This window comes from Pteropus medius, unplaced genomic scaffold, assembly GCF_902729225.1.
Source record: "Pteropus medius unplaced genomic scaffold, Ma_sr-lr_union100, whole genome shotgun sequence".
NCBI classification, from domain to species: Eukaryota; Metazoa; Chordata; class Mammalia; order Chiroptera; family Pteropodidae; genus Pteropus; species Pteropus medius.
The window spans coordinates 37,582,772-37,596,100 of NW_024351730.1; the positions used below are offsets into that span (position 1 = coordinate 37,582,772).

The 13,329-nt window shown below is 31.2% G+C and overlaps 1 protein-coding gene across 3 annotated transcripts in view; it reads left to right on the forward strand.

Annotated features, from left to right (window-relative positions):
- GRID2 (glutamate ionotropic receptor delta type subunit 2) overlaps positions 1-13,329 on the forward strand; it is a 1,244,525-nt gene that overhangs the window by 978,165 nt on the left and 253,031 nt on the right. For all 3 annotated transcript variants that reach the window (XM_039845721.1, XM_039845720.1, XM_039845722.1), the window contains one exon: positions 5,168-5,480. In XM_039845721.1, the coding sequence (XP_039701655.1) occupies positions 5,168-5,480 (313 nt within the window). The remainder of the gene's footprint in view (positions 1-5,167; positions 5,481-13,329) is intronic.

The window sequence follows — 13,329 nt, forward strand, 5'->3', positions numbered from 1 at the left end:
GCAAATTTCAGTACTCTAAACTTGCTCATGTACTTTTCTCAATGTTTTACCAGTAATGTGAATGAAGAATTAAAGGCCTGCTTCTCAAACTTCCAAAAAACTCAAAACTAGTAGAAAAGATGGTAAGATGGATGATAGGTAGTGATTCGAAATATTTCAGACATGTGAGCGATATGAAAAACTGAAGAATGAAATTGATGAATCACAAATATAAAATCCAACATTTACTTTAAAATCAATTTCATAGGACTCATGAGGACATCTAAATTAATAGTGGTTCATTTAAAAATATTTTAAATATTTATTTGACCTTAAGTTTAGTATAAAGCATTGTTGTAATTCATGTAATAAAAATTATTCGGACACCAATTTCATTTAAAATATATATATTATACGTATATAATATATATAGTCCATATCAGTTGAGAAAACATTGATGAATTAGATTACGTTTATTGGAGAATTGCTAGTATTTTGAGCTATATGGAAATCATATCTTGGGGAAAGTGATTGAGTAAGCAAGTTATTTTTAGGTTTAAAACAATATTTTCAAATAAGGAATAACATAGAGTTCATCAAGTATTTGAAAGCTTGTCATTGGTCAAATCTATTAGATTAATAGTGTGATAGACAGATGACCCTTAATAGATGATATAGGACAGCAGATATCAATTAAGTATAAAATAAAGCTTCATAATAATTAGAATATTTCCAATGTAAATTGTTTATCTTGTAAAGAGACCATTGCATTTGTTATAATAGCAAATAAATAATGTCTATAAACATATAATAAAACACTAAGTATACAGTAAACATTAAATAAATGCATAACTATTTGTATAATTAATATAATATCCTTAGCATTATGTTCAAGCATAAATTAGATGATTATTTATTCGATATGATCATTTATTTCAAATTAAATTTAGAGTAAATGTTTTTCACCTTTTTTTAAGTTTAAGCTTTAAAATTCAATAATTATATGGCTTATTAGTCATTCCCCATTGTATTATCCATCCATCTCCTTTTCATGACTTGAAAGAGTGCAAATCTTATATCTCCTTTCCAAGAAAATGTTATGACTGTTGTAATTAGAATAGTTTGAAAAAAATTACTTACCTCCAGTCTTATTGCCAATTTAATAGTAATTAAATAGCAGTCATCAAAATTTAAATCATCACTTTTACATTAAACATTTGACATATAAGATTTTGTAATGTAATAAACCTATTATAATAAACCATTAATTATAATAGGTAATTGCAAATCACATAAGTATAAATATATTGATAAATCTAGAACCTTGTTTTAATTTTTGAAGTAATTCATCAAGATATAAATTTCTTATCACTGCTATAAAACTTAGTAAGATTTTATATCACCATTTTCTTTTTACTTTTTAAAAATTCTTCTCTATTGGGAATGCCAATAAATAGAAGAGATTTATAAGAATTGGGTAATGAACATTTAGTGAATGTTCTATTTTTATTCATTCATATGTGAAGCAAATATTTTATTTATTGATCATGGATCTATGCCAAACAATGTGATAGGTACCAGGAATATGTCAAGTTAAAAAAAAGCAGTCACAATTCCTGTCTTCGTGGAATTATAGTTTAGGAGAATAGTCAGACATTATTAAAAGAATCATACAAATATGTTTAAAATTACAACTATCAAACTGCTAGAGAAATGAGAAATATGGGTTTGTGATAGTGTAAACAACAAGAATTAGTAGTAGTAGTAGTAGTAGTAGTATCAAAGGGAATCATGGAGAGCTTACCTGAGGAAGTGATAATTGAGGTGGATTTATGAATATAAGTAAGACTTTACTTGAAGAAGTTTTGGGAGTGTCAATCCAGCAAGCAGGAACAGCAAGTACAAAGACCATTCATCAGGAAGAAATGTTAGAAAGGAAAATGGTTCAGTATGAATATGTTTAAGTAGATTGGGGATAGTCTATCTAAAGATGTATATAGACGATGTTAAAAAATTTAATCTTTTTCTTAAAAGCAAATCCACTGAAAACCTTTCGGCTGTAGCAGGGGACAGAATCAGATTTTCTCTACTGAAAGATTCCTTTTGCTGCAATAGGGAAATATGAGAAGAGGAAAGGTAGATTTCAGGTAGACTCACAAGGAGCCTAGGAAAGCAATGATGAGAATAAATAGTAGAGTAGTGAATGGTTATTAGGATTTCCAGGAGGTGAAATCAATAGTGATACATGAGATAGAGGGCATAAGCTACCAATAAGACTTAAGTAAAAAAAAAAAAAAAAAAATTCATCAAAGCAGGAGACATTGAAAGAGGACTGGTCAGATTTGAATGTCATGAGTATGGTCTTGGCCATGTTAAATTTGAAATGTTTTTGAGATATCTAACAGAAATGTCAATTGTATTGTTGCATAACAGTCTCAACTCCAGAACTCAGATCTATATCTAGAAATACAAATTTGTAAATCATGTATGTAGATGGGGACCATGGAAGTAATGAACATGAATGGAATTGCTTAGGCAAAGGATCTCGCATGAGAAAAGAGTATAGGCCCAAATACAGAGGACTGTCAACATAAGCTTGAAAAAGGAACTGAGAAAGCAGCTTATATCATGCTATGAAATCTAAGGAAAAGACTTTATGATGGAAGAAACAATCATCACTGACAAATGTCAGGAAGCCTAAACAGATGACCACTAAATTATAGTGTCAAGATTAAGATGTGCTAGGTCCATTGAGTAATGAGTGCTCAACAATATGAGTACTAAAGAGTCTTTCTAGTGTGACTGAGAAGTGTGGAAATAGAGACAAATCTTTAAGAAAATTGACTATGAGAGAGAGGGACTGGATAGTAACTGAGAGTCAGTGGTCATAGAGAATAGAAGAAAAGGCTTTTTCTTTTTGTTTTTATTTTAATAAGCAAGAATTAAAGACTTTTCATAGGAAATCTACAGTTTATAGAATGATGTTGAACATATAAGAAACAGGAGTTTAAGTATCTGAAAAGGACAGGATTAGTTGATAAGTTTACTGATGGAGGGTTGGCCTCTGATAGGAAGGAGGATGACTTCTCTATTGTAGATAAAGATTAAATAGAATAGGCTGGGATATAGGTTTAGAGGTAGAAATAAGTGTGAATTTTAATCTATCTTCTATGTTCTCTATAAAATAACAATAGAGGTTATCTTCCCTAGATATTTTTATTTCATTCTAGAAATTTATTTTGTAATACAAGTATCTATTATGAAAATCAGTATATGACAATTCCAATTCATAATTATTTACATGTAAAACATTTATTATTTATTAGCAAAACATTTATGAACATTTACAAAGATTTAATCAACATGTTGTCAGTAAATATCTCCTTAGATAGAATTTTCTGACTTTAGTTGAATCATAAAATGCTTTGGGTCATTAGTGCATCAATTAGTAAATTACTGATCCATAGTACATTTATATCCTGAAAAAGTAAATGCACCTTCTGAGAGCTTAATTGAACCTTGGACAATTATTTATCCACCATTAGGATTACAACACATGCATCCGCTTACAGAACTCATAACAAACATACTTACATTTATTTCATAAATAGGTAAACTGAAGCTCAGAAAAGATAGGACTTGAGAATTAAGGATCCAGGTTAGACTTTCGATCTGAAAAGACCCAATTCCTGATATCCAGCTATGAAAAATAAATACATGAGCTTGAAAGCAGTAATAATTATTTCTCTGAATGTTCATTTTTATATAGTGTTAGTAAGTTTAAGACTTCTCAGTTAATTCTAAATTCACAGTACTTATATTAATATGGCCTTGTTGCAATATAAATAGTACAATTTTTAAAAACAATATTTCAGACTCTTTTAAGGTAAATATTGTACTAAAACCAGTTACCTTAACTAACTACAATACAGGCATTTGGAAAATGATTTCTTGCAATGTGGTAAAATGGTTATGAGCACAGACTTTGGACTAAAAAAAAAAATAGCTTTAAATGGCTTCTATAAGTATAAACTATGAGAACCGAATATGTATGTATATATGTACATATGCACACACAAATCTTAAATTTAACTAGAATAATTTTGTGACCATTACTTCAGAGATTAGATTTGTCTAAATCAGTTAAGCATTATACTTGGCATGTTATTTTTCATTTATTTTTGTCTCCAAAAGCAACAAAATCAGTTTCTATATTTGTTCACAAAACAATACAAAAGAAAAATAATGAAAATATTTGACAAATAGTTTACTATTGTTTGTATTCATCTGAAAGAAGCTTCCCATAACTTTAATCACAACTACAGATCATTATTTCAAAGAAGGTGCTGTCTTTTAGATATTTAAATATGTTTCTCATATCATAAAATTTAAATTTGAAGTCATTTTTTCTGTGCTCTCACTGCAATTCTGATATGTGCTTTAAATAAGTAAAACAGCATATGCTGTAGTTTTGAGTGCTATCACTCAATCTAAGGAGACAAACACTGAAAAGAAGGGTTATTACTCCAAGAAAAATTACGTCTTCGTAATATTTAATTGTTCATTAAAATATTTCTAAAGTTTATACAATAAAATCAAGGTAGAGACCTCTGGCATATGACATAATAACTTAGTGCTGTGTGAAAGCTCTGACAAACTCTAACATGTTTAGAGCTCAGTAACATAAATTTCGAAGCAGAGAAACCTAAACCCGGGGTAAAACACTATGCTGAGTTTTTAAAATAAACTACCTAATAATTTTACATGTCAAGGACATATTGAATATCTCAAGAATATTTTCTTAGAAAGACCTAAAATAAGTTTTGCCTTTTCTACTGTGTTAACAGTGGCTTTGAGAAAAGGACCCCAGGAAAAAAGACAATTTTCTTCAGGTGTTATCTGTGTCTGAAATATTTGTCACTGATTTTACATACTTATTTCACCGATAATATGAACAAGGTAATTTGTCTGACTCTGGTGGGGCAAGATTTGCAGTAAGAAATGCAAAATTCATATGTAGCTCTCCTCTAAGAAGTCTCTGCAGTGTGTTTCAGTTTATATATATAAAAAAAAAAATACAAGATGTTGCATGAGGCATCTATTTTTTTTTCCAAGGCAAGCCAAAGTGCTATAAATCAAATTGTTTTTCACACTGTTAATGTATTTTTTTTTTCTTTCAATTTCTCAGAGAGCTGACATAGGGATTTCTGCTTTAACCATCACCCCAGATCGTGAGAATGTGGTGGACTTTACAACACGTTATATGGACTACTCAGTGGGAGTACTACTTCGAAGGGCTGAAAAGACAGTGGATATGTTTGCCTGTCTTGCACCATTTGATCTCTCTCTATGGGCTTGCATTGCTGGCACAGTCCTTCTGGTGGGTCTTCTGGTCTACCTCTTGAATTGGCTCAATCCCCCACGATTACAAATGGGATCAATGACTTCTACTACTCTCTACAACTCCATGTGGTTTGTGTATGGATCCTTTGTACAGCAAGGTAAGGAGAAAAAATACATTTCCCTATGAAGAAGGAACATGATGTTTTAATTGCCATGATTTTAAGAATGTGATGTTTCTGTATCTGACATCAGATGTAAGTATTCACAAAGGTCTTCACAGCAATGCTTAGAACAGAACCTTTCTTCTTTTTCCTAGTGGATTTCAAACACAGCAGGTTTCCAGCAAAAAAAAAAAAAAGTTCATTATCTTTTGATGTAAGTTCTATATAATCAACAAAGCCAAAAATGAATGTTTGAGGTAAGGTTCACAAGAAACTCAAGATCCTCCCCAAACTCTGACATTCTGAGAAATAACTTTACTGGGATTAAACTACTTACTACCAGAGCAGATACTGTTTAATTATTTGCATGTGTATGAGATGTTGGGATGTGATCTTTGTTCAAAGATATTATTTCACGTATTAAGAATATTCGTTGACAGTGAAAAGATATTAATTAATTTAAGATTATAAGACATTTTGTATTTTACTTTTTATTTTAATATATAATCTTTACCAGTGATTTAGGTTACAATTTCATTATATTCTAAAGAATGGCTTTGTTTTGTTATTCAGTGTTCATGCTGCCCTACTCTTTCAACTTGTCTAATTAATTCTTTGACTCTACCATTTTAAAATAAAATAATATTTTTTGAACTTCTTAATCAAAACTACTACCATCATGGAGAATGAAATAATTAAGTACTTAGAGGATTAATAGTTTCTTGCAAACTTGTCACATGTCTTGAAGAAGAGAAATATGTGTCACAGTGCAGACATCTTATACTTTTGCCTTAATATTTCAAATTCTCAGTAGTGTCTTACTTTTTCACACTTGCTGTGGAATCTTCCATTAAATTTCATCCTTTCTATTCTCAATTAATCACAAAATTTGTCTATACTCTTATTCTCCACTTTTTCACTTCTAACCTATTTCATGAACCTTTGTAAGTCTGTTTCTTCCTCTACCTTTCTATATCAGGGGCTCTGACTTAGGTTATATTTGTCATAGACATTTTTAGTCCATGCATTATTCAAATATCCAGTAAATATTTCATCCATACTATTTATTTAAGTAGAACTTTGCTAAGCACTGCTTATACAATTGTGAACAATTGTGAACAAAAGATCTTTTTTTTCTTTTTTTTTTTTTGCCATCATTGAGCTACGAGTCTAGTGAAACACAAAGACATAAACAGACTATTACAATTATGGGTAGAAAGTGTTGTGGTAGAGATAAGCATAGATTGTTAATAGAACATTGAGATAGGGAGGCTTAATATATCTTAATGTGGCAAAAAAGGCTTTTGAATTAGTATTACATAAACACAGAAACAATTAACTATTTAAAGAGCTTGTTGAGTAAGAGGATGGGAAAAAGGAGATATAGATAAGCAGGATAGAATTTAATATGAAGAAGCTAAAGAGAAATTAGGATAGGCTATGCAGAACAGAGCTGGTAAAGATAAGGATGAAGATATATTTTTATTATGAAGAGTTTAAACTTGATCCTTAGGGAAATGATCAGTTATTTAAAGGTTTTAAATAAAGAAAGGCATATCCAAATTTGTAGTATAGAAATATTTTGATTATAGTGTGGAGAATAGATTGAAAAAGGGCAACGTGGAAAGTGAATCAAATTTTAAGAATATCATAATAACGAAATAAAAAATTGATGTGGCTTGTACAAAGGTAAGGTGGCATTAGGAATCAAGAGAAGGATATCGATGAATTAGAATCAATAGAACTTGATTAATTATATAATAGTGTGTAGATTTGTACTGAAGGAGGAAAATGAGGCAAAGTTTTATCCTAGGTTTCCAATTTGTGAAATTAGTATTGGATATTAACATCTTTTATTGAAAAAATAAACAGAAAGAGCAAATGTAATGGGGAAGATAATACATTCATTTCGAGTTTGGGGTATCTATGAAACATCCAAGGAGATGTTTCTAATGCTTGTTAGTGGTTTGCTATATTTGTCAGAAGCACAGAACATACATCTTGGCTATATATGTATTTAAAATACATATTTAGAAGATATTAGCCATGGAAGTAAGATCACATAAAGTAGTTGTTCTCACTGCATACTGCTGATTGAGGATCACTGGCCCAGGAAGGGCCTAAATAGAGCCCTATGGAAAGGAATGGGTAGAGGAACTTTCAATGGTAATTGATAAGGAGTGATGAGAAAGATGTATCATGTATATATAGCATACTGTGGTATACACACCAAATGAAAAGCCAATATTTAAAGATGAAGAGTTTGGTCATCTGAGTTAAAAGTTTCAAATAATCAAACAAAATTGACTTGAAAGAAGTTCATTGGAGTTAACAGTAAGCTTCTTATTGGTAATGTTCCAGTAACTATAGATACTTAATAAATTCTTCTAAAACCTACCAGTTCTGTAGGTCAGAAGTTTAGACATAGTAAGGATGGCTTGTCTTTACTCAGTGATGTCTGAGGTCACAGCTAGACAAATCAAAGTCTGGAGATTGAACTAATCTGAAGTTTTATTCATTTCACTCACATGTCTGGTAGTCGATGTTGGCTGATGTCTGGTAGTTGATACTGGCTGAGGGCTGGTAGCTTCTGTTTTCCTCCATGGTCTGTCTTCGTGGGACAGTTTGGCCTTTCTTACAACACCATGGTTGATTTTTCCATAGAAATTCTTCCAAAAAGAAAGAGAAGAGTCAATGAAACAAGAATTTTGTGGTCCAGTTTGGGTATCACAAACTTGTATGATGAGTGAGTTCCTCTTGCAGGGAAGGCCCTGGTTGTGCCCACCTCATAGCTTTGTTATGAGATTTAAAATGGTTAAAAATTGTGAAGTTCTTACATAAAATAGCTTATATAAATGTCACATAAATGTTTACTAAATCAATTAAAAATAAAAAAATTAGACTCAACAATAGTTAGGCACATGAAAAATTGATAACAAGGCAAATTGCTTTAGATTACTGGCAAGATAATGGTAAATTCTGGAGTATGTGGAGCAGTGAAAAAAAATAGAAGGACCAATAATGAGAACATAAAGGAGAGAAAGACTAGAAAGTAATATAGTAGTGAGAGAGAATAGAGTCCTTGATAAGGTTAAAGAACAGTGGAAACATCAGTGTGAGAGAGTTTGAAGTTTGTATTTATAAAATGGGACACCTGAGCCTAAAATTTTTGAAATGAGACCATAGAGGACAAGTTATAGGTATATGGATGTGGATTCCTGAGGTTGAGTTGGTGAAGGACTTCAAAGCTGATCAAGGAATTGAAAGCCCAGAGAATTAGATGGACCACCTGTAATGATGTCAGCTTGAAATGGAGAGAAAGAAAATGAGCTATGTACCAAAGCTGTCAATAAATGAGAAGACAGAACTAGAATGTTGATAGATATGAGCATTGACTAGAAGTAGGTAATAAAGCTAGATGTAATCAACTTCTGTTTTCTTACTTCTTCCCTTTCCATCCAATTCTGTACATGGTTTTAATAACCATCAATACATAGATAACTCCCAAATCTACATCGCATACCTGAATTTTAGCTGTGTATATCCCACTGCTCACTAGGCCACTCTCTGGGTATACCAGAGACACCAAAAATTTCAACATGCCAAAAATTGAGTTTATTTTATGCTTTTAACCTTTGTAGCTTCTCATATTCTCTATTCCAATTGATGTATTACCAATCACTCAGACATCTAGGCTCAAAACTTCGAAAACAGTTTGATTTCTTATTCTTCTTCCTATGCTTATATTCAACTATAATCAACTCCTGTGAATTTTACCTCCTTGATATTTCTAAAAGTGGACATTTCTTTTTGCCTAAAGAGATAAGACCTAGATTGTTACCTACATGAGGCCTACTTCATCTCTCATCTGAACTCTAGGAATCTTATAACAAGTCTTTTTCAATTTTGTCTCTTAAAAGTATATGTTCCACAAACTTGCATATATACCCAAATTACTACTATCATGGAGAGCTTACTACATAATTCCCTTTCTTTAGATATTTTCTTGGCTCCCCAATCCCACAGTTTAAAAATCCGAGTTATTCAGAGCATAACAATATTCCACAATGTGGTTCTTATCTAGTGCTCAATTCCAACCTCTTACCATTTATGCCTCAGATTTCATTGTCCAGTTACTACAAATTATTTTGTCCCTTGAATGCAAGACAAGACTGTGTCATGCCTCTGCCTTTGCTTCTGCTCTTTCCAGTTTCTGCAATGCCTTTATTACCTGCTTAATCTCTATTCCCACTCTCTGATTTCATACGACTAATTCTTATGTATCCTGTAATTCTTGCTCTGATCTTCTTTTAAAAAGTCTTTGCTGGGATTATGGACCATCTTTTATGCTCCTTAAGGTGTGTTTATATATATATATATATATATATATATATATATATATATATATATATATCATAGTACTTATCAACTATATTGTAATTGCATTTCTTTTTTCATTTGTCTCCTGAGTTCTTTGAATATAAGGCAGTATCTTATTTATCTTTATAGTCCCTATGCCTATAGTTTAGTATCTTATACATATTAGGTGTTTAACAAATGCAGACTTATCAACTAAATGCATAAATAAATGCTAAATACTTAACTAAATCAAGCGTGGAGTTAACTGCAATATTGTGTTAATCAGATTATAGTTTGCTACTCAATGACCTGAAACTCACTAAACCAAACAGGAAGTTATTTGGAATGTCTCTACTGGTATATTTTACCAAGTTACTAAGATGAAAAACTTGTAAATAAGGTCTATGGTTGGTTGAACCCTTATTTTTGAGGATGTTGACATGCTTATGGGTTGGCTTTCTGATTTTATTCTCAGGTGGCCAAACTTCAGTATTTTGGAGCACATCCTAGAGAATAAATAAATAAAATTACTCATATGGTTAGTATGTTTTCCTAGTTATGTAAACATGAAGCAGATATCAAGTTATAAATATGTTAAGCACCTCTCAATCCCTACTGTGCCCTTAAATAAGATTTGCAGCCTGTAGGTTGATTGTACATTTGTGAAAATTCATAATGATGGATAATGATGAATTGCATATGATTAAATACTTTATCTTTGAAATGCTGCTATTCTTCCACTTGCTAACAATGAAAAGGTAAATTCATTAAAAGTTACTGAGAGCATCTTTACATTTTGATTAAAAATAAATTAAGAAAAGCCTCATAAACTCTATGTAAAAGAGAATCAATCAATGACAGTGTCTATGCACAGGCAATGGAATTGAAATTAATGATAATTTCCAATAAAAATATAATATTTTAAGAAGAAATACAGCTATTATTTCAAAATTATAGTCTTTATTGAGTCAGTAGACCAGATTGAATAGGGATAAAGAGGTATTTCATATGTTATTAGATAGATTTCTGAAAAAAAGATTTCATGGACAACGCAAAGCAGAAAGACATTAAATATATGTGAGTTGTTTACTAATGCTTTTTTTTTTTTAAATCTGTAACTTCAAAGCATTCTGGAAAAACAGCTCAGGGAATCCAACTGTGCAAAAGCAGTATGGTTCTTTACAGAGATAAACTTAGTACATCTGTTTGGCTGGAACATTAAAGCTTGTGAATTAGGTAGTTAAATGCATGAATGAGAGATCAATTTTATGTAAGTTTTATTATCATTTTCTATCCTTCCTATCTCCATGTCTACATATATCTCTCTGCAATCAACATGCTTAAAAAAAAAAAAACACTGGGGTTTGAATTTTGAAAAACCATTACATTTAGTTTATGGACAGTGACTCTTAAAATCATCTGGACCATCAAGGGCCTTTATGACTTGTTCACACATGTGGTTGTACATAATTTTTCTTCTACTTGAAAAGAGAAATCTCAGAGTTCACCTCAGATAGTTTTGTCTCAGGCTATGAACTATAAATATTAACAGTCATGTCAAATATTTGAGCTATCATATATGTTTACTTACCAGCAAGCATTTATTAGTACAAACTATATGCCAGGAACTGGAATTGCAAAAGGAAAACAAGGAATCACTTCATTAACTGGAAGTATTTCTTGGGTATACTGCAAGCCAGGCCCAACCTAGATGTTTTGAATATGATCATAAATAAGAAAGTTTTGGAGGAATATTAAGCACCATGTATGTGGGCCATAGCTAAATTGAGACCAAATAAACCATGTCTGATGAGAGGAGCAGACAGAATTATTGGAAGGAGTAAAGAAAGAAAAACACTTTGGTAACTTTCTTAAAGATTAAATAGCCCCACAGATGCTAGTGATGAATGGAAAGGGAGTCTTTAGGAATAGTAGATAATAACTTGATCTTATTGAATTAAGCAGCAGAAGAGATTATTGTTGAGAGAGCATCTCTTTAACACTTTACACAGGAGAATAATTCAACAAGAAATCCATTTCAATAGTGTAGATATCAAATACATGGAATTTACCAACATTCTAGTCACAAAACCTCAAAGGATTTAAGCCTTGAACTGCAGTAGCTAAAGCCGTTCCTTTGTAATATTATCTGATATTTCACATTCAATTTGAATATAACAAAAACGATATTTACTAGTTCTGTTGTTTTATGACCCTGATGAACACCGGGAAAATAAGAGTAATTCCCAGTGACAGGTTAACTGGAGTATAGAGACAACTTTCTTTCTACAGTCTGTTCTTACAGATATTTATTCAAAAAGGCTCTCAGTAATTTTTATTTAGGTTTGAACAACATCTCTGTTGTTGCTAATTATGATTGGCAGTCCTTAACAAAGAGAGTGTCAAGCACTCTGAGTGCTGTCACATCCACTTGAGAATTTCCCTATGCTGATTTAATACATGACAAGGTGCTCATTTTCTTTCTTTTTATCATCAGAATTCTTCATCACTAAAGAAAAAAAGTTGAACTTTTATGCTTTCACAGACTGTTCAAGCTCTTTTATTATAGGTATGGGGAGCAAGTAATTTGTGTGACTACAAAACAATGCCATGATATTAAGATGTGAATCCAGTTAGCTTACATCCCCAATGAAATGTAATGAGCTCCTAAGTAATTATTCTATGAACTATATGCATGCAATATGCCCCCTGAATTTTATTTATTTTAATACCAACTATTCATGATTTGCGCCAGAAAATCCTTTCTCATGCTGAACTGAGCTTTTTGAGAGTTAAAAGTAATCAAGGAACATGAGACACAAGTCAGGTTTCTGCTTATAAAATGTTTACAAAACAAGAACTGGTATAAACAACATTTTCTAGACTACTCTGAACTACATATAAATGCATACGATAATTAAAATCATTATTTCACTAATTAAATGAAAGCTTAACAAAGTTTAACAAAGACATTTTTTAAAAATTGAAAGGTGAATTTAAGATATTCTGATTTCATTTTTCTTTTTTCCCAAAATGCTTTAAGAAAACATTTTAAAAATTATAAATTTAAATGATAGAAAAAGCAAGTCCTTCAATAGCATTGACATCTTAGTAGTACTCAGTGTTCTTACAGTACCATATTACAATACCCTTCAGCTTAAGTAATGAGGACAGACATTGCTAAAGAGACATTTATTCTACATATGATTCAGGATTGATCAAAGTTAAAATATTGGGATCAAGGGACTAGGTGATGGTAGAGACCATCAGTTTAGAATACAAATTTGGAAATTCAATTTTGTTTGACTAAAATTCATTTTCCCCTTTCACCTATGAATACGTAGTTAGAAGTTTTATAATAACAGTTATATTTCAAAAAGTATGGGAAACTGACCACAGTTTCAAAAACAAAATCAACATGTTTTGTAAATTAAGACTTAGCGTTTAACTTAGCTCTAAGATGCGTGCTTATAAGCCAACTATAGTC